At 39.4% G+C, this 27,377-nt stretch overlaps 2 protein-coding genes across 2 annotated transcripts in view; one reads left to right on the top strand and one right to left on the bottom strand.

The window, feature by feature from the left end:
* The window catches only part of NBPF7 (neuroblastoma breakpoint family, member 7), a 56,772-nt gene that overhangs the window by 5,589 nt on the left and 23,806 nt on the right, over window positions 1-27,377 (top strand). Inside the window, 3 exon segments of the mRNA XM_008583028.1 lie at window positions 552-654; window positions 2,855-2,931; window positions 26,643-27,215. Of these exon segments, the coding sequence (XP_008581250.1) occupies window positions 552-654; window positions 2,855-2,931; window positions 26,643-27,215 (753 nt within the window).
* Window positions 14,193-27,239, bottom strand: PRKAB2 (protein kinase, AMP-activated, beta 2 non-catalytic subunit). Its single transcript, XM_008583024.1, has 8 exons — window positions 27,178-27,239; window positions 26,737-26,917; window positions 22,946-23,112; window positions 22,048-22,141; window positions 21,694-21,814; window positions 17,401-17,534; window positions 16,644-16,712; window positions 14,193-14,561 (listed from the first exon to the last, which is right to left on the bottom strand). Exons 2-8 carry the CDS (start codon window positions 26,890-26,892, stop codon window positions 14,484-14,486), a joined length of 819 nt encoding a protein of 272 aa, XP_008581246.1. The 5' UTR covers window positions 26,893-26,917; window positions 27,178-27,239; the 3' UTR covers window positions 14,193-14,483.

Here is a 27,377-nt window from a genome sequence, read left to right as displayed (position 1 = left end):
GGTGGGGGGGACCGGGTCTGTATGGGGGCCCCGACCCCGGGGCGGGCCCCCCCGCCACACTCCCAAGCAGCGCACTGTAGCAGTGCGCCACCGGGCCGGCCCAGCAGGGCCTTTTTTTTTTCCCCTTTTTTTGTCTTTTTTCATGACCAGTAATGGGATCACAACCCTTGGTGTTGCGCCCACACCGCGCTCAACCAGTGAGCGGACCGGTCTCTATATGGGATCCGAACCCTCAGCGGGAGCAGCGCCGCGCTCCCAAGCGCTGCATTCTACCGAGTGCGCCACCGGGCCGGCCCTGCAGGGCCTTATAACATGGTGTGCGATTCAGAGGCAGACCTCAGGAGATGAGAATTCTAGCTCTGCAAAATAAGTTGAATTACTTTGCCAAGTTACTTTTTGTGCCTTGGAGTTCCTCTTTCCTCATCTTCGAGATAACGGCCATGTAGTTGGGAGGTCGAGAAATAAGATGTGGAATCCCCCCATAGAGGCCGGCAGTGACCAGGCAGCATGTCCAGCTTTCCAGTGAGGCAGGTGTGTCTGTCTCTTCTCAGAGTGTGAAGAGTTCAGAGACATCCTTGAGTTTGTGCTGAGGAAGAAGCTGCAGTTTGAGGAGGAGGAGCTGGCAGAGAAGCAGATACTTGCTGAGAAGCTCAGGTAAGGGGGGTTCTGTGTGGGGCAGGCAGATAGGAAGGTGCATGAATTTCTGACATGGGGCAGCTTAGCTGGGAGAACTAAGAGCTAACTTGGGCCAGGAGAAGGGCAGGAATTTACACAGCAGGCGCATGTTGCGCCATATTTACAAAACAAGTAGAGAACAGTAAATTATTGACTGCAATTGTTGCTTGATCCTCATTTTCTCTCTTTTTAAAATGTGTTGAGCTAAAACTCACATAACATAAAATTAACCAAATGACAGTGAACACTCAGTGGCACTTGTACTCATGATGCTGTACAGTCAGCACCTCAGGACTCTCAATCACCATCACCCCTGACTGGCTGCAGCTTCTGGTTCCTTCATTCAAACAAACACTGTTGTCTTCATGGCCCTGTCATTCCTTTGTCCCTTCCTCTTTCCAATCAACCTCAGCCGTACCTGGCCACATTTCTGCATGTGGCTTTGTGTCCAGTCACTGCACAACGAGCTGTGTGTAGTTTTACATGGATCACCCATGGCCAAGGTGAGGACTGAAGGGACATCGTTATGAAGCAGATCTAGCAGGATGCCTGTCTTTCCTTATAGAAGAAAAAGATGAGTAGAATGTCGAGATATCTCACAGGAGCACATTATGACACACAGAAGGCTTCATTTTGCCGCCTTCCTTCTCTTTGTCACAGGCAGGTCACCAGACACGTGCCAGAATTCTGCTTGGAGGGCTTCTGGGGATATTCTCACAGAAATTTCTGTCAAAGCACATATAATCTACTGTTCAACTCTTTGCAGTCTTCAATTTTCTGTCTCTGCCACCTCAGACATCCTACCATGTCCTAATTGAAAGTCAGTGCCGAGAGGTGACCCAGCTATGATAAAAACTCGTCACTCAATCAACATCTCAAGACTCTCCTCATCCTCCAAGGGCAGACCCTGTGAGACCAACTGGCTGAGGGGTGCAGGGTGGCGGACTGTCTTGCCAGCAAGCTCAGCCCTGGTCTGAGGTGGTCACAGGCCCTGGTTACACCGAGCTGCTCCAACGTGCCCAGCTCACAAGAGACTCCACTCACAAAGTGACTTTTTTTTTTTTTTAACCAGATTTCCTGGTTTCTACCTCTTATATGGGGCCATGACAAGACAGCCTGGGTGGGAATACAGAGGAAAAATGCACAGTGGAAGCTAACCTCACGGAAGCTAACTTGAGGTTCCCCTAGTCAAATTTGGGACCATTGGAGCATCAAAAACTACAATAATTAGGGCCGGTCCGGTGGCACACTGGAGAGTGCGCTGCTTGGGAGCGTGGTGGCGCTCCTGCCGAGGGTTCAGATCCCATGTGGAGACTGGTTCCCGCTCACTGGCTGAGCGCAGTGCGGGCGCAACACCGAGGGTTGCGATCCCGTTGCCGGTCCCCGGTACGGGCGTGACACCGAGGGTTGCGATCCTGTTACCGGTCAGTAAAAAAAAAGACAAAAAAGGAAAAAAAAAAACCAAAAAAACTATAACGTATAACATACTGAATAAGAAAGGAATCCACACAACATACATGTTATATATACATCATATAATTCATGTAGTATCCTCAAAGAAAAGATGGAAGAGGGAAAGTTGTACTTTACAGTAGCTAGTAAGTGTGGAAGGAATAATAAGGTAGTTTGTGCTAGAGAGTCCAGACTTACAAGAAATGTTGAAGTTTTCATTTATTTTGGGGGACAGGAGCTGTTCTTTTTTGTCTACCTCAGTTTTTAAGTGTGTTTATTATCTTGACAGCAGGGTATGGTTTACATGCTTATCCATTAGTGGTAACAGGGCAGTGTCGGTTTTACCACCCTAGTTTCTCCCTGTAGTCAAATTTCTAACCCTAAATCATGGCTTCATTTACCCGAAACTAGCAATTTTCAATATAATTATTTTGAATTTTTTTATCTGACAAGTTTTATTTACACAGCTGTAAAAAGAAGTGTTGGTTAATGCACATTAATATCCTTGTTAATGTGTAGTTAACATAACTAGATACTAAGGCGTAAGAGTTAACTTCTTTCTGGAAGCTTTGTAAAGCCTTTAGGGCTGTAATTTATTTTTTGAGATGCAAGCAGTATTTAATTCTCTTATCAGCTTTACTAAGATAAAAAACTCAGAATCATCCTGTCTACCTCTACCAGGATTTACCTGCTGCATCTAAGACTGTATGGCTTTTCTTTCCCTTAGACACTCATATATGTCAATGTTGCTGGCCAATGGGAAGGGACATCTACTCCCTCTAAGTCTGGGATTCCATAAGCCAGGTAAGAGGCCAATTTCCAGAGGGGACATTGTAGCATCATTTCTATAGGTGAAGCATGGCTCTTATTTCTTAATAGTGAGCTTGTGTACCAAAATAAACAAGATTTGTAGCATGGTTATGGTTATATGAATAATGATGTTTAGCATCTTTCCAAGTGCTTATTTCCCATTAGTATACTTTCATTGGTAAAGCGTTTGTTCAAATCTTTTGCCCATTCTTATTTGTGTTATTTATATTCTTATCATTTAGTTGCAAGAGATCTTTATATATTCTAGCTAAAGGAACTTTGTCAAATACACTTGTATCTTTGGCAAACGCTTTCTCCCAGTCTGTAACTTGCCTTTTCATTTTCATAAAAATATCTTATTAAGGACAAAAGTTTTAATTTTATTAAGTCCAATTTGTTGATCTTTTTTCATAGTTTGTGCTTTTTTTGTCATATTTAAGAAATCTTAAAAAAAATTGTAGTGGGTTAGAAACCTTGATTCTCATTTGATTTTAGAATAAGGTTTTTAGGTAAATGCATGTATGGGGCAAAAGCCCTCGGATAGGGGGCCACAGCCCATAGATAGCGTGACCAAAGCCCATCTGATCAACTCTTAATCACTGGTTAGGTATGGGATTGTATACTTTAATTATTTTAGAGATGACAGGTGGTTGTCATACCGATCCTGTTAAGAGATTTTAAGAATTGCTGAAGGGAAAGTTGTGGAAAAAATGTTTGCTAGGGACAAGCTGTCTGTTGGGGGAAACTTTAGAGATAATTGTATTTAGATTTTATCATAAGAGTGTAACTTTTTTTTAAGGAGAGGTCATACTTTAGATAATGAGCCAGTTTGACCAATTTAGCTCTTTACTAATTGTACTTTGGAATGTCACTTTAATTTACTGATATTACTAGTTTCCATTGTTAAGCTATACTTAGCCATGGACAACTTTCATAACATTGCCTATGTCCTTATGTTCTTCTCTGATGATTGAATCAACTGATTTTCCTTGTGAAACTTCCTTGTCTTGTCAATAAAAAGAAAGGCTGGGGGCCGGCCCGGTGGCGCACTGGATAGTGCGCCGCTTGGGAAGCGCGGCGGCGCTCCCGCCCGAGGGTTCGGATCCCACATACAGACCGGTTCCCGCTCACTGGCTGAGCGAGGCACGGGAGCAACACCGAGGGTTGCGATCCCATTGCCAGTCCCGGACACGGAAAAAGACAAAAGACAAAAAAAAAAAAGAAAAAAAAAAAGAAAGGCTGACTTTGGATCGGGGCTGCTGCTCCCCTGATGGGTGGCAGTCCCTCCAGGCCTCATTGATGGTACTTTGAGCAAATTCTTTCTCTTTTCTCTGTCTCAGTTCCACAGAGGAAAGTGTAACAGGAAATCTTTATCAAACCCAGAGTCACAAAATTTTCTCTGAAATTTTATAGTTTTAGCAAAATAAGGTCTATAAAAAGTCTTGAGTAAATTTTTATATATGGTGTGAGGAAAGAATTAGGTTTCCTTTGCTTTTGTTTTTGCTGTATTGCTGTACCATTGTTCCAGTACCATTTGTTGAATAGATTATCCTTTTCCATTGAATTACCTTGGAACCTTTGTTGAAAATCAGCTGACCATAGACGCATGCCTCTATTCCTGAACTCTCTATTACGTCTCACTGATCTATTTGTCTATCTTTAGACAAATAGCACATTATCTTGATCACTACAGTTTCATAATTAGTCTTAAAATCCAGTAGTGTTAGTCCTCCAACTTTGTTCTTTTTTTTTCAAAGTTGATTCAGTTATTCTCTGTCCTTTGAATTTCCATAGAAGACTTAGAATTAGTTTCTCCATTTCTCCAAAAATCTGCAGTGCTTTTTAAATTATTATTATGACTGCACTGAATTTATAGAAACCCACTTTAAACACAGACATATAGATTTAAAGTGTAAGGATGGAAAAAGATATACCATGCTTACACTAATTCAAAAAAGGCTGCAGTGACTATATTAATATCTAACAAAGTAGATTTCAGACCAAAAAATATTAATAAGGTTTAAGAGGATCATTATAAACCAATAATGGGATCAATTTATTAAGGGCCCATAAAAATCCTAAATGTTTAGACACTGGATAACAGAGTTTTAAAATTCACAAAGCAAAACTGATAGAACTGCAAGAAATAGACAAATCTACAATCATAGAGATTTTAGCAAAAAGAATTGGTAAAACAAGTAGACTATCAGTGGGAAATAGAAGACTTGAACAAAACTATCAACCAAAATTCCTAATTGACATTTATAGAAAAGTCCAGGCAGAAAAGCACAACACATATTCTTTTCAAGTGCACATGGGATATTTAGCAAGTTAGACCATACTTTGGGCCATTAAAGAAGTCTCAATAAATCTAAAAGGATTAAAGTTATACACAATATGTTTTATAACCACAATGGAATTAAATTAGAAATCAATAATAGAAGATATATGGAAAATCCTTGAATTCTTAGAAACTAAATATAACACTTCTAAATAACCCATGGATCAAAGAAGAAATCAGAAGGAAAATTAGAAAATATTTTGAACTAAATGAAAATGAAAACATAATATACCAAAATTTGTAGAATGTAGTGATATTTTCACTGGCTATATAGTTCTGGGTTGACAGTTGTTTTCTTTTAGGATTTGAAAAATGCCACGCCATTTCCTTCCGGCCTTCATGGTTTCTGATGAGAAATCCATTGTCATTCAAGCTGTTTCTCCTCTGTAGGTAAAGTGCCATTTCTCTCTCACTGCTTTCAAGATATTTTTTCTTATCAGAAGTTTGACTATGATGTGTCTTGGTGCCTATTTCTTTGGGTTTATCCTGTTTGGGGTTTGCTTAACTTCTTGAATCTGTAAGATTATGTCTTTTGCCAAAATTGGGAAGTTTTCAGCCATTGTTTCTTGGAGTAATTTTTAAGCCTCGCTGTCTTTTTTCTCTCCTTCCAGGATTCTGATGACAGGAATGTTCGATCTTTTCTTATGGACCCATGGTTCTCTGAGGCTCTGTTCATTTCTTCAGTTTCTTTTTCTCTTTTGTTCATATTAGATAATTTCTATTGTTCTATTTTCCAGTTCACTGATTCTTTACTGTTTCCTTTATTCTGCTGTTGAGCCACTCTACTGAGATTTTATTTTGGATATTGTATTTCTCAATTCTAAAATTTCCTTTTGGTTCTTTTTCATATCTTTTATTTCTTTGCTGAGATTTTTCATTTATTGGATGAGACTTATTTTTTCATATGAATGTTAGCAATTGCTCATTGAAGCAAGCTTATGGTGTTTGCTTTAAAATCCTTGTCAGATGATTTTAATATCTATGTCAATTTGTTGTCATGTATTAGGTGTCTTTTCTCATTCAAACTGGTGATTTTTGTATTGAAACCTAGAAATTTGAGGCATTGTGTCATGAGACTCTAGATCTTATTTACACCTGTTTTAACTAGCTTCCTCTGACACTCCCTTCCTCTGACACTCCCCAGCAGGGGAAGTGATGGTGTTGCCTCATTACTGCCAGGAGGTGCTTGGGTATAGGTCCAGGTTCCCCAATAGGCCTCACTGACAGGCAAGTGGGGAGGTGTTACTTCTGGGTAAAGGTGGGAGGTTCAGCTCTGTATTAGTCTCTACTGATACCACCCCCATGCTGGGAGGAGTAGAGTGCCTCATTAATCATTCCTACATGGCTTCTGTGACTTGCTAGGCTGGCCCTTTTCTGGTCCATGGACTAAAGAGAACAGGGAACTCACCACTGTGTCATTCCTTGGGTCCTTAGGTCCTTGGTCAGTTGCCTTTTTCTCTTCATTTTTCAGGCTCGTTACATTTATTGCATATATAATGTCCAGGTTTTTAGTTGTACTTAGTGGGGGAAATAGGGAAAAGTATGTCTATCCCATCTTCCCAGAAGTGGAAGTCACTCTCAGCTTTTAATATTCCAAAAAAAAAAAAAAAAAAAAAAGTCCTTATTTCACATTCATTTTTTGAAACATATTTTCAATGGGTAAATAATTCTAGGTTGCAGGGGTTTTTTTTTCTTTCAGTACTTTAAAGATGTTGCTCCACTGCAAAGTCCTTATTTCACATTCATTTTTTGAAACATATTTTCAATGGGTAAATAATTCTAGGTTTCAGGGGTTTTTTTTCTTTCAGTACTTTAAAGATGTTGCTCCACTGTGTTCTAACTCACAGCCGTTCTGATGACAAATCTGTCATCCCCGTCTTTGTTTCTTTGTACATAACTAATAGTTGTTCCTCTGGCTGCTTTTACAATTTTCTTTTTACAACAGGTTTTGAGAGATTTAACTATGATTTGCCTAGTTTTTCTTATGTTTCCTGTGTTTGAGGTTCGTTGAGCTTCTTGGATCTGTGGCTTTATAGTTTTCATCAAATTTGGGGAAATTTTGGCCACTACAAGTATTTCTTCAAAGATATGTTCTATCCCATCTCCTACCTCCAACTGTCTTAGTCTATTTGTGCTTCTATAACAAAATACCACAGACTGGAAGGAGCCCTCATAACCTAATCTCCTAAAAGGCCCCTCTTTAATACTGTCACGCTGGAGATTAAGTTTAAACATGAATTTTGGAGGGACACACATTCAAACCATAGCACCAGTTATTATGCCACTTGAACTTTTTCCACAATTCACTGATGTGCTGTTCATTTTTAAGTCTTTTTTCACTGCTTCATTTTGTGTAGTTCCTATTCTTATGTCTTCGAGTGTAATTTCTTCTACAATGTCTAATCTAACGTTTATCCCATTCAGCATATTTTTCCTCTCATGATTTGTAGTTTTATCATCTCTAAAATTTAATTTGGGTCTTTCATATATCTATATCTCTAAAAATATATCACGTGTCACTACTTAACATGTTCAATCTTTACTCCAGCTTTTTGAAGATACATACGGAATAAAATTATAACTGCTTCAATGTCCATTGTCTATTTTTATCCTGTCACTTCTGAGTCAATTTCCATTGAATTTTTTTTCTCATTATGGATTGATTTTCCTATTTCTTTGAATGCCTCAATTTTTTATTGGATGTTAGACATGGCGAATTTTGTCTTGTTTGGTGCTGGATATTTTTGTTTTCCTATAAATATTCTTGAGCTTTGTTCTGGAATGCAGTTAAGTTACTTGGAAACAATTTGATCCTTATAACTCTTGCATTTAAGATATTAGGTGAGACCACAGCAGTGTTGCATCAGTTTCCTTTTGCTGCTGTGACAAATTACAACGAACTCAGTGGCTTAAAACAACACAAATTTATTATTTTATACTCTGTAGCTTGTAAGTCCAAAATAGGTCTCACTGGGCTAAAATAAAACTGTGTTCATTCCTGAAGGCTACAGGAAAGAATCCATTTCCTTGCCTTTTCCAGCTCCTAGAGGCTACTCACATTCTTTAGTTCATGATCCTTTTTCCATATTCCAAGCCAGCAACTGCAGGTCAAGTGCTTTCCATGTTGTATCTCTCTCTCTTTTTTTGGCAGCTGGCTGATACAGGGATCCAAACCCTTAACCATGGTGTTACATCATGTCATATCTCTTGCCCTTCTGCCTTCTGCCATGGGATGACACAGCATGAAGGTCCTCGCAGATGCCAGTCCCTCAATTTTGTACTTCCCAACCTCTAGAACTGTAAGAAATAAGTCTGTTTTTAAGAACTACCCAGTCTCAGATATTCTGTCATGGCAGCACAAAACAAATTAAGACAATGTCCAAAAACTGATGTTTCATATATCTTCTCTGGATTATTAGTTATTTTAGGTGGAAGGGTAAATCAAGTCTCAGGAGACCATTCTTCCAGGGTCTGAGTCTACATCATGTCAACCACTCTCCACCTCTAGACTGCAGGCAATCTCTGGATCTGCTATTAAGGTTGGAGGTTAACGGTTCTGGTCCATTTCTACTATCACAGTTCTACCTTACATGTCCTACTGTCTTACATCTCCACCCCTCATCCACTCCCCTATTCTTCTCACACTCTGGTCTCTCCACATTGTCATTCTTTTTTCTCCCTTAAGAAAGTTCAACTCAGTTGAATCGTCAGAGCAGCAAACATAAGAGAGCTTTGTTGTTGTTGGACAAGGAAGTCCAGAGTCCAGCTATGTAAAAACCCTATGAAATAAAGGGGTGGAAAATAAAAACTATCATATTACAATCATGGCCTTGAACAAAGCCATCTGAGAAAAGGAACTTGCTGTTGAAATGTAGTATACAATCTGTTTTCATATATAATGAAGCATATGACAGAGAAAGAGATATACAGAGGGTCCAGGACAGTGGTCTTCAAGTCTGTATGTACTCTTGAATCATCTGGGGAACTTAAAAAAATACAGATGCCTGGACCCCACACAAGAAATTTCCATTTAATTATGGTCAAGATAGTAGACTGGGCATCAATATGTTTATAGAATCTCCACAGGTGATATGAATGTGCAGACACTGATGAGAATCACTGGTCTAAGATCCCAGCTAGTCCAGCACAGGATAATAGCTAAATGTACGGTCAGTTCAAAGAAAATGCCAAAAGTCAAATTACTGATTGGGCTTGCATTTCTGTAGTTAATGCTGGCATAGTCTGGAACAAACAGAAAAGGAAAAGTAACAGAAGGACATTACATGTGTCCCCTATACCTATGACTTCTCCCTTTATTCAAAGGTACCTGTCTGACAATTTACATTCTTTAGGTCCTGAGATTACGAAGGCACATAGATCTTGATAATATAATCAGTATTCAGTAAATAACTCAAATTTATTGCTGTATAATACTTTTATTAAACAGCTTTATGGAAAAAAACCCACATTTCTGGATGTGTTACATCATATAATTTTCAGGCATGTCAGAGTCCAGTGACACATTACATTTAGAGAAAAGCTTTAAAATCCATACTTGTACACCATTTTTTTGTGAAAAACTGAAAAGCAGCTCTGTATCTCAGCACTGAAGGTTACAAAAAGCACCATTTAAAAGAGGACTCTCACATATTTAATTCCCTTCAAATTGTAGTCTTATTATATTCCCCTTTTACGACAGACATAAAGCTGCACTCATTCAAAATGCTTCAAAGTAATACCAACCATCACCCTCCAATTTACCAAACTTCAGACAAGTCTCATATAGGGGGACCCAGTACAGGGATTAGAACTAGTCAACAACAGTGAGCTTTGACTATCCTACAATCATAAGCTGTAGAGGGGAATAAAAAAGAAATAAGATGATCAATCCCTAATATAACACTTAATGTTGGTATCCCTTAACTAACCTGACACCTACAAAATCCATAGTATTTATTATCACACCAATCTTACTGCAAAAGTACTGTGCTACTCACAATTAATTCAAGTGAATTCCAACTAATGTTGGAACTAATAAAAAAATTTAATTTTTAACGAAGCTTATTCACTTCAAAGCACAACTGAGAAAAGCAAACGAAGACAAAGCCTAAATTAGAATCCTGGAGAGATTCCATTGCTAAGAATTGGATTCCAGAAGTAAGAGACTTGAATTTTTCTTTTTCTTCTTTTTCCTTATAACTTAAAAAAGACTTGGCTTTTTACTCCAAAAGTGTCGGTTCGTTGCAGAAATCAGTCTTTCAATCTCCAACTGTGACTGGCACTTATAGAGACATAAATGCCTAGATCCATAGAGTTTTGAAAGACCCTTATACCTCCCAGGTCCTCCACCCCATGAGCAACTGGAGTCAGCAGCCTCTGGTAGAAGAAAGCAAAAATCTGACTTTATAGATAAGTCAGAATAATGTAGGAACGAACTGTATACCTGCTCTTAAGCCCATGCCCCCAAATCACTAGAGCATGAAGAAGCAGAAATCTCTGAGAAAGAATGTATTTCAAACGCATACAAACATAGACTATTGCATATCATGTTTTAGTTGAGGTCAAAATTTTAAAAGCCCTATTTCCCCAATTAAAAGCAGGGAATCCTATCATTAGTACATCTCCTTCATTTATATTCCAGATTAATATAAATACCTCCCAGTCTGGAGGTATCACTTCTCTCCAATCTTAATTTCACTTTAGCAGCATACATGGAATACTGACACTTCTCAAAGGTTTATCTCAAATCCATTAGTTCTACAAGAGACATGAAATAACTGGAGGAAAGTGAGTGGGCCTAGGTTTATAGGATCCTCTCAGAAACTTCTCTTGGATTCTTCTTTTACAGAGTTTCTCCGCCATACAAGCATATGTTAAAAAAGCCAACACAACTGAGGTTAGGTATGCCATTTACGGGTGCTGCCTACAATGGTTAGATGCCATTCAACTCTAAGCTTAAAGCAAGCTAATAACCATGGTATGGAAGTTCTCCATACCAGCAAGATGACTAATCTATGTACTGTAGGTAATGTTTGACTTGAGACTCTGATAAAGTTGGCCTAACAAAGGAACTTGAGGCAGAATAGAGAGGAAAGGGAAGGGAATAGGAACAAGAGGCAAAGGAAAGATTTTGACATACAGCTAAGTTTTATACAATGAAATCCAAGGACACCACTATGTTATGTCTGATTTAATTTTTTTAAAAAGAGGATATTTTCAGTTCTGGGTTACTTAAGCCTTTATTTTCCTAATATCACTCCTCAGCTCAGTCATTCTTCTTTCTTTTCCCCCACAACCTTAAAACCATATTGCAGTTCTTTAAGGGTCAGCCCTCCTGAAGAGCTTTTTTCTTATTCTGCCAACTTTGACTCTGTGAAATTCCTATAGGCAAAAAAAAAAAGTCTAAAAAAGTTTTGTTTGCCTTTACTCATTTTCAAACTGTCAAACTGTCTTCTGCAGGAAATAAACTACCTTTTTAACTAACCAATACAAAAGGATTAGTGAATTGTACTTGGGCTACCTTCCTCCCTCCCAAACAGTTTCTTGGGGACAGAAAGAGATAGGGCTTCTCAGGGCCATGTACAAGGGTATTTCAAGAAGTTCATGGAAAGATCCATATTATCTTCTTATTTTTCCCACAAACTTTTTGAAGTATCCTAGTCTGAGCAGTATTGAAACGGGACAGCAGTGAATGAGTCATCACCCACATCCTCTTACTCATCCCCTCCGTACCAGCTGGTAGGTAGGCTCCCATTTCATATCTGGCTAAAAGATTACCTAACTTGGGAAACTGACATTATCTGCTCATTTCCAGATTAGGATTAGAAAGATCTGAAGGTCACCAGTACCAAAACCTACTGTCATAAAGCCAGACCCAAATCACAGAAGCCTTTGGCTTGAGAAAAATTGAAGAGATCTCTGTTCCTGCCCCACTCTACATCTGAGTGGAGTAAAAATTTTAACACATGGACACATAGATAATTACATTTCAACACTGTTGACAAAAAATGAGTACAACAAAATCTTCCATGTAATAACCAAGATTTTGAATCCTCCTAAGTGGCCCTCTTATTTAATGGGTATTAGATGAAAACAAAATTCTAGTACAATTGAAAACTACGTAGATCCTGACAGTTGGTTGTAACAGGATTTGGCCTACATTTTTTAAATGGCACACCATTCAAAAAGTGATTGGGACCATAAAAGGTCCTCCACAAAAGCCTTTTGCTACAGAAGATGGCCTTGGATGGCTAAAGCAATATTTACTCTCTGCAATTAACTACCAAAGCACTTAAAAGTGATTGGGACCATAAAAGGTCCTCCACAAAAGCCTTTTGCTACAGAAGATGGCCTTGGAAGGCTAAAGCAATATTTACTCTCTGCAATTAACTACCAAAGCACTTAATAATTTGTATTCCCAGCTACACAACAATGCCACAACTTATTGCCTCACACTTGGGTCAAGAGGTCTACATAGCCGAGATAACTGTGTTGGTAGCTTTGTCTAGGAAAGACAGGAGGTAGCTAAACTGACCTGTAGGTTCCCTCTCAATGTGACTGGGCTCATGCTAGCAGTCAAGGAGTCTCTTAATCATCAACAGGTTGGCCTCCTTCAGTGCCGAATGTTTAACTTCCATTTATTTGTAAAATGGAAGAGCCACAGATACTTGGAAAAAAGTGTTTTATCTCTGAATCCCAAGAGTTGATTGAATAGCTACTTTTCAGTACATAAATGGAAATCAGTGACCCCTTTAATCATCAAACACTTTTAAAAAGAAGAGGCAGAATGATCTTGTTAACACTTAGTGCAAAGAGCAATACTTTTCGTCGTTGGGAACTGCAGGGATGCTTTCTTGCTTCTTGGCCTGACAAATTTTTAGGTTGAGGGAACCCTTCAGATGCATCAAATGAGCCTGAATGTACTTATATTTAGAGCAGTGTTTAGTGTAATAATGTGCACAACGTGGGCCATATTAGTGTAAGACTGTAGAGGGCTAGTCTAGAAAAGAAAATCTTAAGAACCATTTATCAAGAGCTTGAATTTCTCTAATACAATCTCGTAAGACCAATGAAAGGGTTTTTTTTTTCATTAAAGAAAAATGCAGGCACATAAAAATCCTTCAAGAATGAAAGACATGAAAGTTTTCCCTGGTTCCACTCCTACCTTCAGTGCCATCTGTTCTGAGAAAGAAAAGATGGAAGCAGGGCCAGCCCAAGTGGGAAACCTGTGGGTATGTGCCAGTATGGCCTAAGCTATGGCACCAAACTGAAACAAAAAAGTAGATCTTCTGCATGCTGCCTTTCTTATAATGCTGAGTGATATTTTTTTTAGTAGAAGTTAAAACAAGCAGTAACAAAATGACCTGGGCCTGTGCTAGGCTGAAAAGGAGATCTACTGGCAGCCTTAGTCTCTGAAGTGGGACAGGTCTCACACAACTCTTCAGAAGGGTCACTTACCCATTGAGTTTCATGTTAGAGAGGGGTGAGGTATGGGATCTGAAGGAGGCTATTAAAGGAAGAATGTGAAAGAGAGGAAAAAAGTATTCTTGTGGGGTATCTAGTATCATATAAAAATCACAGATTGTGTCACATATTCTGGGAATACAGAAACCATGCAAAAAAAAAGCTGCCCCTGCAATGAGGCAGCTGTATGAAGGCAGCAGTCTAGCACAAGTCCATCCCTTGGAAAGCCAAGGTAGCAGTGAGTCTCTGCCCAACAAGGATCCTAAGAGTTTGCTGCTCTTTCATTTTAGGAAAAAAGTTTCCTGTATAGTTATTCCTGCAACAGCCTAAAACAGGTCTTTGTGAGTACCCACAGGCAGAGAGAATACATCTAGCTGGGGTTAGGAGGCTTCCATTAACCTTCGTCTTATATGTATATATATATATACTGCAACAGCCTAAAACAGGTCTTTGTGAGTACCCACAGGCAGAGAGAATACATCTAGCTGGAGTTAGGAGGCTTCCATTAACCTTCGTCTTATATGTATATATATATATATTTTTTTCTTAAAATAAATTCCACAAACTCATAAAGCTCTCATCTGCAATCAATTGCAAAAGCAGAGCATCCTACTCAGAGGCTCTGAAACACACATATCAGCCTCAAAGCAAATCAGCCTTCCAGTCTCAGATAAGACTGGTTTAGTCCAGAAAGGCAAGAAAGATACTTCTCCTGAATCCTTGGAGGCAAGAAGGGATCCCTTCAGATGGGCTTGTACAGCAGAGTAGTGACATACTTCTTCTTGTAGCGATGGGTTGCACTAAGGACCATCACACTGTCCTGCAAGGGAAAACAACATATGCAGCTAACTCATGAGTTCAAGCAGTAGGCAGTTCTCCCCAGCCATCAGTCCTTCACAGTCACTCACTTTGGACAGAGACAGTTTGACAGAATAGAAAGAGGTTGCTTTGGGGGTCAAATCAGCTTCAGTTCCAATCCTGACTCCTATCATTATTCTATCTGTGGCATTGGGTAATCTACTTAATGTCTCTAATTTTATTTTTCTCATCATTACAAAGGATAACACCTATCATTAAGGTGGCTCTGATGATCACATGAGAATATCTGGCACAGTCAGTCCCTGACACATAAAAGGTACTGAAGAAATATTTAGTCTCCTTCCTCACTTTCTTCCCCATTTTAAATTCTAATATTGGGCTTAAAACTAGTAAAGAAAAAAATAAAGAAATATATCCTGGCATCCATTTCTAAAAGGAAGTCTTAAATGCAATGAGAAAAAAGGGAAATGATCCTTCTAAAAAACCATTTCCAAGCCTCGAAGCAGGTCTAATTTCCATGTAATAGCAGAGATGAATTCAAAAAGTCCTCTCTGATCCACAGGGAAACTAGGAATCCCCCTCTATCCTTAAACACAGTGGACCCCTAGATCCTCCTTAGAAAGACACTCAATCCAATGGATCAATCCCAAACAGCCTAAACAATATGAGAGAACCATGAATGGGTCAAAGCCAAGCTGAACCAATATAACCAAGACCTTCACCTGGGTCAGAACCAGTAGGAACAGAGTAAGAGGTACCATTTCCCAAGCTTTGTTACAGATCACAGATGTACCGTAGGAAGAGATAACAGGCCTGTGGGCATCAGCTGACAGCCAAGGAGCAGCTATAGGACGCAAAATTCAACCAGATTCCAAAGAACCCGAGGAAATCCAATTTAGAAACCAGCGTATCTTCCTACTTTCCCCTGTACCGTATTATCCACAATGAATGCTTCTCAGGTTAACATTTTGTGACCAGAGTATGCTGATAAACGGAGACAAGGCAGATAAAAAAATTCAATTCCAAGAAAGGTTTCATAGAAATGAGAAGCAGGTGAGAGAACGATCTACTTTGAAAGACCCGGTACAATGATATATAGGAAAGCTGCTGTACGGCCAAGAACACAGAATTAGGATAAGAGGACTGAACCTCCAGCCTGTGTCTGGTACTTACTGGCAATTGACCTTCTCTGAGCCTTAGTTTCTTTATCTATAAGACAGGGGTTAAAAATAATACTTATCTCACAAGGTTATTATAAAAATTAATACTATATTCTTAAATTTTATATATTACCACATAATCTGTTAAAGTCAGCTGTATCAGTGATTTCCCTAATCTAGCTGCACATCTAAGGAATATAAGCAGCTTAAAAAAAAATTACTGGGGCCCATCCTCGATGCACTTATTCAGAATCTCTGGGGAAGGAGCTGCTAAATCTGTATGTTCACAAACTTCCTGATCAGCCTAGTTTGATAACCACAGAGCTATGTAACTTTATTCCAATAGCCAAACCACAAAGACATGACAAAACAGAACAGAACAGACATTTTCAACCCAGAAACTGAAGCAGCACAAAAACCAAGGAGGACTCTAGAGTTGGAGGGGACAGGGCAGATCTTGTCACATTTCTCCTTTACCTAATGTATAGGAAAGATGCAAGCCCTTGGGTATATATGAATGAGACACCTGATAGTAGCTCGATTCCACATTTAAAAAAATAGAAGGCTTAATATCACATTTAAACATTCTTTGAACTGGAAGCTAACCCTGCTTTTCTGCAAATGAAAACTGCTGCTATGAACTCAAACTTAAGTGGTATAAAGGTTCTATCCACCCAAAAAGAAACTGGGAAGCAAAAAAGTCCATCCAATCACAGGGCAATTGAGCTAGCCAGAACACAGATATAGAGACTGAGATTTAAAAACAGACAACCCACTAGTTAAAAAAGAAAGTTCTACAATTTGAGCATTACTCCCAGCTTCAGTTTCAATGAAACAGCATAGTAAGTAATCACTGGAGAACATCTGTCACCCTTGTCCTCTCATTTTGTGGAGTTCTGGGAAGAGTCAAGGCCATCACTTACCTTAATGGACAATGCATAAAGATGGTTCAGCATAACATGGTTGGGCTCAGGGAGTAAGGCTGGGTCACACTAAGAAAGAAAAAAAATCACTAAACAGGATCAGATGCACAGACAGATGACAGTTTATTCTTCCTCAGAGCTCTTTGAGACTATGGAGAAACTCTAAACTAAAACACATTATCTCTTTTAAATAATGCACCCACCTTAGTATATTTTAAAAATACATTCACATTACAAAAAATCAGAAAAATTCTCAGTCCAAGGCAGAAACCCTAAGCCTCAAAATCTACTAATCTTCCTTAGTAGGGCTAAAACAAAAATCTTGCGCATGACACATATGGAAGATTTGTGTTAAGAGGCAAAAACAATCTTAGAATTATTAACATTATTTATTATTAGACTGAATAGAAATATAAGTTGCATGCAAAAAAAACTTTTTATAATTATTTTGTATATCCCCAATAATAAGTACTCCTTATCTTGTATTGGAATAGAAGTCCCAGAAATTGGTTCTAGCAATTCATAGATGGTCCTGATTTTATTAAGACCAGGAGATAACTTTAAATTTTGTTATCAGCACTTGAAGAAGCCACAACTCAGCCTGGAAAAAAACTCTGTAATGTCACTGATATGTTGTATATGTTTTATAAACTCAATATATCTTTACAATAATCCCAAACCTCTAGAATTACTGAACTTTGGCCTGAATGGTACTAGAGACCCACAGATGTCCCAGCAATACTCTCAGGATACTCACAGAAATATTAGTGTCCTTGTTAAGAATAACTTGGAGTAGGTGAGGAGGAAGGATGGGTGGAGATTTGAATCTCTCCTCAGATCGAAACACATACATTTCTTGACCATAAGGCCCTGGGGGTGAGCTGGAAAGGTCTGAAAGATATTTATGCAAATATGAGGGAAAATTGAAGAATTAGTAAGAATGTGTTGCTTTGTGTTGCTTCACCCCCCACAGATTTGTCACCCCACTTCCCCTGGGTGACGGAGATGCAAAGGATTACTCAAAGCACATCTCTTCACAGCAGTGAGAAGCCCCGAAGTGGTTAACTTCCCTGGGACCCTCCAGCAAGAGGCAACCCTTTCTTGGGAAATTAACGCCGAATTGAGGTTCTCTTCCTGCATTTACTTTCCAGACCAGGAAGTTACAGGAAGAGACATAGGTGGGGTTACAGTTTAACAGCACAGGCTGGTAACTTTCAGTAAAACAAGCCAGATGACATTCCAGTAAGGCAATTAACAAAAGCTTGATTTTAGCAAACATTCTTTCACCCTCTAGCAATTTTCCAGCAACTTAGATGTCAGTCAGTAACTAATCTGTCTTTGAGCCAGCAACCTTGCTGTGCCACAATTCTTTATCTTACACCAGAGACTTATAGCCTGAGGAAAATTTCCAGTCCTCCGCAAGGTCAATATTTGAAACTGCAAGACTTTGGAAAACCAGGCCCTGTGAGGTACATTTGCTTTTTAGTATATTCCACAAGAACGCATGGAAAAATCTAGCAATACATGGCAGTTAATATTAAATATGATAGAAGTCATAGATCATAAACTTGTGACATGTTGGGTCTACAACTGTATGGTTACCAAAGGAAAAATCCAAGTCATCCTGGACACAAGCCATGAAGTTCTTCAAAATGGCAACATGATTTGGGGGACAGAAGAAGAGATGAGGGGTCAAAGACCCAGGCTCAAGGAGGAGCTACGCCATTTATCAGTTGTAAGAACTTGGACAAATCCCTTCACTATGGTCAGTTTCCTCATCCATAAAAGAAAATTAATAATCTTTGCCCTATTTCACAATGATTGCAGCAAGAACAACAAAATGTACACAGTAGTCATTAGAGAAATGCAAATCAAAACCACAATAAGACACCACTTCATACTAGGATGGCTATAATCAAAAAGACAGACCAAAACGAGTGTTTGCAAAGATGTGGAGAAACTGGAACCTTCATACTATCCCCATTGCTAGCAGTAATGTAAAATAGTTCAGCCACTTTGGAAAAGTTGGAAGTTCCTCAAAAAGTTAAACATAAAGTTACCCTATGACTCAGCAATTAGACTCCTGGATATATACCCAAGAGAAATGAAAACATGTCCACACAAAAACTTGTACAGGAATTTTTATAACAGCACTATTCATAATAGCCAAAGGGTGGAAACAATCCAAACGTCTATCAACTAATGAATGAATAAACAAAATGGTATGCCCATACAATGGAATTCTATTCAGCCATAAAAAAAGCAAAGTATGATACATGTTACATATAACATGGGTTAACCCTAAAAACATGCTGAATTAAAGCCAGACACAAAAGACCACATATTATATGATTCTATTTAGATGAAATGTCTAGAATACTGAAATCCAAAAAAACAGAAAGTAGATTTGTGGTTGCCAGGAGTTGAGGGGATGAGGGAATGGAAATTGCTAATGGGTACAGGATTTCTTTTTAGGGTGATTAACACACTCTGGAGTTAGATAGTGATGGCTGCACAACTCTGAATATACTAAAAATTAATGAATTGTACACTTTAAAAGGGTAAACTTTATGGTATGTAAATTATATCTCAAAAAAATGTATGCAGACAAGAACAGAAGGAAAAATACAAAAATGAAAAGAACTATATTATGATATCACTTTTTTAATTAAAAAAATGTTTTTATACTCTCGTAAAAAAGATTTTTTTTTTTCCTTTTTGTCTTTTTTTTTCGTGACGGGCAATGGATCGCAACCCTCAGTGTCGCGCCCGTACCGGCCCGGGACCGGCAACGGGATCGCAACCCTCGGTGTTGCTCCCACACCTCGCTCAGCCAGTGAGCGGCCGGTCTGTATGTGGGATCCGAACCCTCGGCGGGAGCGCCGCCACACTTCCCAAAAGTGGCGCACTGTAGCAGTGCGCCACCGGGCTGGCCCCGTAAAAAAGATTTTGATAATAGTTTGCTATAAGAACTCAGGTTTCAGCTAAATATATGCAGCAAGAGGAAAAAAGTAACGATAGTACTATGATATTAAACAATATCTTAAAAATATGTAGAACTTGAAACTTTTCAAAGTACTTTTGGTTATTTTGTCACGTGATCAACAAAACATCCTTGATAAGAACATAGAACAGTTTTTATTTCCTTTTTGCCAGATAAAAATAAATACTAATTTGTTAAATGATTTGCCCAAAGTCACACACACAGCTAGATGTTAAATGAGTGCAGGCTAAAACCCATCATCTGAAGATTCCTAATAAAATGTATTTTAAGCCTTACTTCAGTGGACTGGGACACTGGGTGAAAAAGGGAAGACAGAAATATCAAAGGTATGCTAATCTCTCTTTATAATTTATGATTACATGTCTATTAGTCATTGGTTGCTTTGCCAGAATCATATAATGCAAAAATTTAGTAAAAAGTAGCCTCATAATTTAATTCAGTATTTTTAAACCTTTTAAAATCACTGCCCAGCCTCCAGTCAAGAAGAATGTCCAGCTTAACTCTCTGAGCTTATATAATGAATAATATTTTTAAAATTTTCCTAAACAGGTAATTATTATACTATTGATAATTCTTTTAAAAACTGCACAAGCCACCCTTGTGCTCTGAGATTCTAATATGCTCCACTTAAAGAACTGCACCTCCTCAGCTGATAATCACTGACAGTCTAAGCATCTGATTTTACTGTTAGGAACTCAAAATCTCAAATGTTGAGGAACTTGTCCATGACAGCAAAATTACTTAGCAGAGTCAGGTTTTGAACTCACAAGAGAGAAGTGTGCTCATCTGTAATATAGTGCACAGTTCTTTAGACAGTCATAGCTCTTACTATAAAGTAACAAAAGAAAATAAAATATAGTAACAAAACAGTAATTATGATTGTGGTTAACAAAACATTCTTCTGGTTCTATAGCAAATGTAAGTAGAGATGAAGTCCTTGGAAAAAATAATAAGGAAACAAAAATGTACAGGTCTTTTCCTCTACCAAGGAATTTTTTTCTTTTAACCAAATCCTTGCAAAATTTAAATTACGTACAAAACAATTGTGGGTTTTGTTTTTTTTTAAACTCCTTTTCCCCCAAGGACTGCCACACTTTTAGGGCCTCATAAAACTGTAGAAATGCCATCTGAGTTCTCAAACTGGCAAGATTAAGCTGAAGCAGCTTAACAAGACAAAGCAGACACCTCTAGTCTCCACTGGGTGATACCACCAAAGGTCAATGGAAAACCTGAAATATTACTAAAAATAGCTTTTCAAACTACAGGCTGTAGCCCATTAGTGGATTACAAAAGATAAAATAGCAGTATTTCATTCGTTTTTATAGCTGAGTAGTATTCCATTGTGTAGATATACCACATTTTCCATATCCACTCATCTGATGATGGACATTTGGGCTGATTCCAGCTCTTGGCTATTGTGAAGAGTGCTGCAATGAACATTGGGGAAGAGGTATATATACAATAATAAAAGATTAAAAGAAATATGAAAAAAAAAAGATAAAATAGAAAAGAGAGTGCATCACACACGTAATAAAGGCAAATATTGTACCATGAGGCCTGTGTTACTGGTGTGTGTGTGTGTGTGTGTGTGTGTGTGTTTGCAATGCAAAACAAATGTCTTAGTGCAGATTCTGGTTAAAAAAATTTGAAATAGAATACACCAGACTGAGAGGTTTTTTGCCCAAAGAAGGTAAACTAAATGTTTACATTAGAAATATATATAGGATTCATGGGCTGGCCCGGTGGCGCACTGCTATAGTGCGCCGCTTGGGAAGTGCGGCGGCGCTCCCGCCGAGGGTTCGGATCCCACATACAGACCAGTTCCCGCTCACTGGCTGAGCGAGGCGCGGGGGCAACGCCGAGGGTTGCGATCCCGTTGCTGGTCCTGGTCCGGTGCGGGGACGACACTGAGGGTTGCTATCCGTTGCCGGACACGAAAAAAAAAAAAAAAAAAAAAAAAAAAAAAAAAAGGAAATATATATAGGATTCAGAAGGAACAAGCATTATAAGAAAGATAGCAAGAAAGAGCAAATACTATAAAATTACCTCGACAAGATGTCTCAGAGCTCTCCATAGAATCCAGCTTTAAAGCATCAAACACCTCAAAATCAGATTTCTTGACATGGATCAAATTGTTAATCGTGCCAAGCTGACTGGTAACCACAGGCTGAAACAGAGAATAGAAAAAATTACTGAATCCCCTTTTCAAATCTGTCTCTTCCATCCAACCCTTACTTCAACCCTAATTCTTTTTGTAAAAGTTAAAAATGATCATACTCCATCTTTTATCAAGAGAAAAATTCAGTGTTAGGGAGCTGCTGCCCATCAATCCTGACAGCAATGATGGATAAAATGAGAATCTGCTAAGTCAGTGACTACCCTCAGAGATCAAGGCCTTACCTCTGAGGGATCATGAACCCACTGTCCATCCACAAAGAACTTGTATTGGTGCTCTCCCTCAGGGAGGTCCAGGATGGCAACAAAGTCATTATGGCTATAGAAGAAAACAGAAAGTCAAACAGCAAATTCCCTTTAGAAGACAGAATGTAAAAACCAAGTGGCAATTGTAGTATCATACCAATGATCTCCCATATTCCTAAGCCACTTTATCCCTTGACATAAAAAATAATTTATAAATCCATTCTCCTTTTCTATATCACCTTAGACATGTATTTGCAAACCCGTCCCAACAACTTTAATTCCTAACCAATATCTGTAAAAGAATAATGAAGACATTAATCTCCCAAAATGATTCACCTTAGTACAACTATTTTGCTCGCAGAATAGATTCCTCACAAGTATAAATAAGATAACAGGTAGGTTCAGGATACAGAAGTGCCTCAAGGTACTCTTTCCATATTTTGGTGAGCCTTTTCTGGGAAATGATCTACCATGCATTATTCCTTTGCATGCAACAAATAACATTGCTATCTAGAACTTTACATGTCTTTTGCTTTTAGTGCAGAAATCAGAGCAATAGGACTCAGCCAGTTACAGAAAACTTCCCACCAGCATGGAAAGGACTTGTATAACACAGTCCTAAAGAATGCACCCACAAAGCTGTTGTAAGTCCCTCTGAGGCAGTGATAGTCTAAATGGAAAAACATCTCTGACTTGCAATGAAGTTTAAAAATAAGTCACAGATATGGTAAGTGGTCACAGAAAAGTAAACCAGCCTGTTCTAAACAGAGTCCTTAGCAGGCACAGAAAAGTAAACCAGCCTGGTCTCTCTTTTGAGAAGGGAAATCAGGTCTCTATTCCTGGACCCTGAAGACCCAACCAAGTCACTTGTCTTCACCTCTTAATCAGTGGAATCTTGGCGCTCCAATTGTTGAAGGACCCAGAGATGAAGACCTCCTTGCCTCCTTCAGACCAGCGGATAACAGTGGGCCGGGCCTGTTGTGTGGGCTTTACAGAGTCCTCCAAATCCTGCTGCCATGATACAAATTCCTTGTCCCCAGGGAGCTGTAAGAAGGAGTAGGTCATCCCTAGAATAAGTTGTGACCCAAGAATTCTTAAAAGGTCACTCTCCTCCCTAGGGTAAAGAGAGGTGCTTAGGCTTGGGCTAAGGACATAAGCCCTAAAATTAGCAACTAAATCAGATTTTGAACAAACTACAGAAACAGAACCATGTAGGACTAAAAATGGTCAAATGGCTTATGCTTAAGTGCTGACTAAATCACAGCCTAACTGCTGAGTCTGCGTACATTACTCACTTGCTCAGAGCCTTAGGACCTCCCTTAAAAAAAAATAAAAAAATTTAAAAAACCCTAACTTCCTATTACCAGATTGACTCAAAGGCAAGCGATTATAATACGCTTCTGAGTGCCTCTTAAAAGAAAAATGTGAAAATAAAGTATGGTATAAAAGATAAGTTAGCCATATATTTTTCCACAGGCAAATACGAACAACTCTCAATTATCAGCTGTAATCAAAGTTAGAGATAACAAAATCCATACGTAATTCATAAACTCTATTTTAGGTAATAGGTTACAAACATAAGGGACATTAAAAATTCAAAAACCAGATCAATGATTTCTTAAAAGTTGAGAAGTGGTTATAAAATCTTACTTGCTTATCTATGCCAGGTTATAATAATTATTTTAGGAGTAGGGATGAAAATACTGGATCCTCAGAGAAAGAGATCAAAAACACAGCTTCCTTTAACAAGAGCAGTTCCATTATCAAAGAAGGTTTGTAAGATTCTGAAAAAATTAACTCCTTACTTAGTTTCTTTTCCTCACCATCCTTTAGACCAGGAGTTGGCAAACTACAGCCAATGGGTCAGATGCTTTTATAAAGTTTTATTGGAAAATAGTTACGCTTATTTGTTTACCTTTTACAGCTGCTTTCATGCTACCATGGCAGAAATGAGTAGTTGTGACAGAGACTGTATAGTCCACAAAATTTAAAATATTTATCTGACCATTTACAGAAAAAGTTTGCTGACCCCTGCTTTAAATTAGCTTGTGACTTTGGTAAATAGGTAAATAAGAAAGTACAGTATTAAGTGAAAATATTGCCAAATAAAATAATGTGAGTTAAAAACAAACAAGAAGACTTATTCATTTGCGCTTTCTTTTCAAAATGATTGAGGTAGTTTGCCTTCCCTACTGTCTCTCAATTATTCTTCAAAACTACAGTATGAGACATCAGTAGCAGCAAAATCCAAAGTAAATGGAGAAAGAATTGAAGACACTTTCACATTATATAAAGAATTGGCTTAAGAGAAAAGCTTGGTCTCCATATTCTCAAGGCAATGCACTCTTGCCTGACTGGCTACATTAGAATTACAGGACTTTTCACATATGCCTAAGAATAACCCTCAAATTCTGATTCAGATATAGGGTTTAGGAATCTATTTTTGAAAAGCCTCCCAGATGATAATACTGTGATTATGTTAAAATAAACACAGAACCCCCCCCCCAAAATCTATTTTTGAAAAGCCTCCCAGATGATAATACTGTGATTATGTTAAAATAAACACAGAAAAAAAAAAAAAAAACCCCAAAACATCATCTTTAGAAGTACATCCTAAAATGTTACAGATAAAATAATATTTAACATAATGTCTGGAATTTGCTTCAAAATAATTGGAGTGGGGAGCCATGGATTGGGATATAGATGATACATGTTCATTCATGATTTGATCGTTGTTTAATCTGGGTGACAGGTACATAGAGTTCATTATACTGTTCTCTCTACTTTGTAAATGTTTCCAATTTTCCATAAAATAAACAAATCCCAGGTGATTCTAATGTGCAAATAGGACTGAGAACCTTTGAACTAGTCCACTGATGAAGGCTAGCATTGGAAGCAATGTGGGCCCCACTGTCACTGTTTCTATTAGTCACTGTTATGACTTAGGATTTTCAGTTTAGAATTTGAAAGCTATAAACTATTAATATGCCTAGCTTTGGAGGAAAGCCCTTCTGATTATGACATGTCATTTCTGAACACAGCTGAGTAGCAGAAAGATTGTTTACTCCAAGCTAAATAGTCAGCAAAACCCCTAGGACAAGAGGCAAAACAAGAATTAGAACTACAGTTTGAAGATGTTTAAATAAAATATTGAGGGAAGAGAAAGAAGATAGATTGGAAGCTATAAATTTTCAGATTTGAATAAGACTTTAAGAATTATCTGCACCAATTTTCTTATTTCACAAATGGCAAGACTGAGATGAGGGAAAGAATGATCCAAAATAGGTCCCGTTCAGACAGAGCAACCTGACTTTTACTCAGGACACCAATTACTGCAAGTCACAGTTTGACGAATACTCTGTCTTAAATCCTGAGTCATCAATGTAGGAGAAGGGTAAAAATACAATGAGGCAGATCACCTTCAGAAAGCTTTGAAGAACTAAATTCAGATGGCTGGGTAGACAGCCCAAATGATGAGGAAGACTTCCTGAAGTAGAAGAAGGAAGAAAGGAATGGAGAAGAAACCCCGAGAAATGTTCCTTTTGATCACTTTCACTTCTCTCTCTGTGATCACGTTCTAAGTTAGGAGCCAAGAAAATAAACAAACCATGGAATTCAAATTTCATGTGCTACGAATGTGGCAAATAATTATCTACTCTTCTAATGTCTCAGTTTAGTGGGAAGTAATGAAGTGATAAGAAACATCAAACACACCCCAATCTCCTCAATCCCTCCATTTTTCAGTTTCACCCCAGTCAGCCTACAATGGAGGAATTAAATGTATTTAATGCTGACAGCTCTAAAAGTGATAAGAAACATTAGGATGGTAATCACATTGCTGTCAGCTCCATCTGTCTTTTCTGTCCAGTGAACACAAATTGCCATAGTCTTGAAAGTCCTTGAAATGGAGAGCAAGGTCTTCAGGGCATCTGTGGGTCGTTGTTTTCAGCCACGGCAACATTTTGAAGTAACCACCGAGAAGTGTAGAAATCCTGGAATCATTTGCTCTCCCACGGGAGAAGCAGCTGGGCGTGAAAGCAGCACAGACTCAACCACCACGACTATCAAGCATGGGACAAAAATTGAGCAGCCCACCAAAATGATGTCCTTCATTAATCCTCAAGACTAGGAGCAAGTATTCAAGTAAGCAAGCGGTCGCTGCTCACAGCTATGTCAAAGGGGAAAACGATCCTGTAAGGGCAAAAATGATACTGAAATACATATAAATTTTCAGGAAAAAGAAATTATTTTAGTCACCTCTGGACAAATGTGAGAAACTGCCACCTACAGCCAGCGCCTCAGGCAAACTACCTTCTGAAGTTTACCACCAGGGCTTACAACCTATAAATTCAGCAACTCTTTAGAAGAGCGCAGCTGGGCGCGTTAGGAGAACGGGGTACGAATAAGGTGTCTACTGTTCCCACCCTAAAAATGTGGGCAACAGATTAGTCAGAACATCAGGAAAACAAGAACTTCGCCTCTTTCTCCTATTTTGAGGCAGCGCCGCAAGAGGAATTAACATCCAACACCTCCATCCCCGGAAAATCCCTTTAATTCAAAAAACCGTAACCCAGTTCGCTGCGATGAGAAAGCCAAGCAAGGGAGGAGGAGCCGGGAAACCAAGCCCGCCGCAGCGTCGCCCACAACCGGGGGCGTGCGGACGCCTACCTTGGAGTCGGGCAGGCTGAAGACGCTGGGGTCGTCGGTGCTCCCCACCATGATCTTGTGCTCCTTGCCCGGGGCATGGCCTCCAGCACCTTCGGCGCGGGCAGCCTTGCCGCCGTGCCGCTCCCCGGACACCCGGTCGCTGGTGGTGTTTCCCATGGCTGCAGCTCGAGTCGGGGGCCACCTGTCGCGGGGAACGACACCGGGTGGGGAACACCCCAGCGACCACGTCAGCGGCGCCTCCGGCCCCGCCCCTGCGCTTGGGAAGGGAATCCCGGCACCATGGAAGCGGAGCTCCGGGGAGACCCCCCCAGTCCCCCCTGGCTCGCAGGAACGCCCGCAAATCTCCAGGCCCCCTCGCCGCCCCCCGCCCAGGAAATCCGCAGGCGGGAACTCCCGCGCATCCCCGCGCTCCCTGCCCGGGGGCGCCCCGGTCCCAGTCACCTCTGGCGATAGGCTTCCTCCTCCCCGGGCCCCTGGCGGTAGGGCTGTTCTGTGGATAAAGTTACTAATAAAGTTATTGAAATTGAAGCCTCGCCCCAGGCGAGCAATCCGGGTTTCCTCCTAAAATGGCTACGAGGGCTGGGGCACGGGTCCCGCCCTGTGCACGTTCCCTGCGGCCGCCGGCCTCTCTAGCCGCCGCC

This window comes from Galeopterus variegatus, unplaced genomic scaffold, assembly GCF_000696425.1.
Source record: "Galeopterus variegatus unplaced genomic scaffold, G_variegatus-3.0.2 Scaffold2798, whole genome shotgun sequence".
Classification (NCBI taxonomy): Eukaryota; Metazoa; Chordata; class Mammalia; order Dermoptera; family Cynocephalidae; genus Galeopterus; species Galeopterus variegatus.
This window is presented reverse-complemented; position numbering and strand designations above follow the sequence as displayed.

Coding starts and splice junctions, on each gene's coding strand:
- PRKAB2 (XM_008583024.1), bottom strand. CDS start 26,892: ATGGGAAACACCACCAGCGACCGGGTGTCCGGGGAGCGGCACGGCGGC. Junction 22,142..22,945: donor AAGATTCCACTGATTAAGAG/GTGAAGACAAGT, acceptor TTTCTTCTATAG/CCATAATGACTTTGTTGCCA. Junction 16,713..17,400: donor ACAAGGACACTAATATTTCT/GTGAGTATCCTG, acceptor TTTCTTTCTTAG/TGTGACCCAGCCTTACTCCC.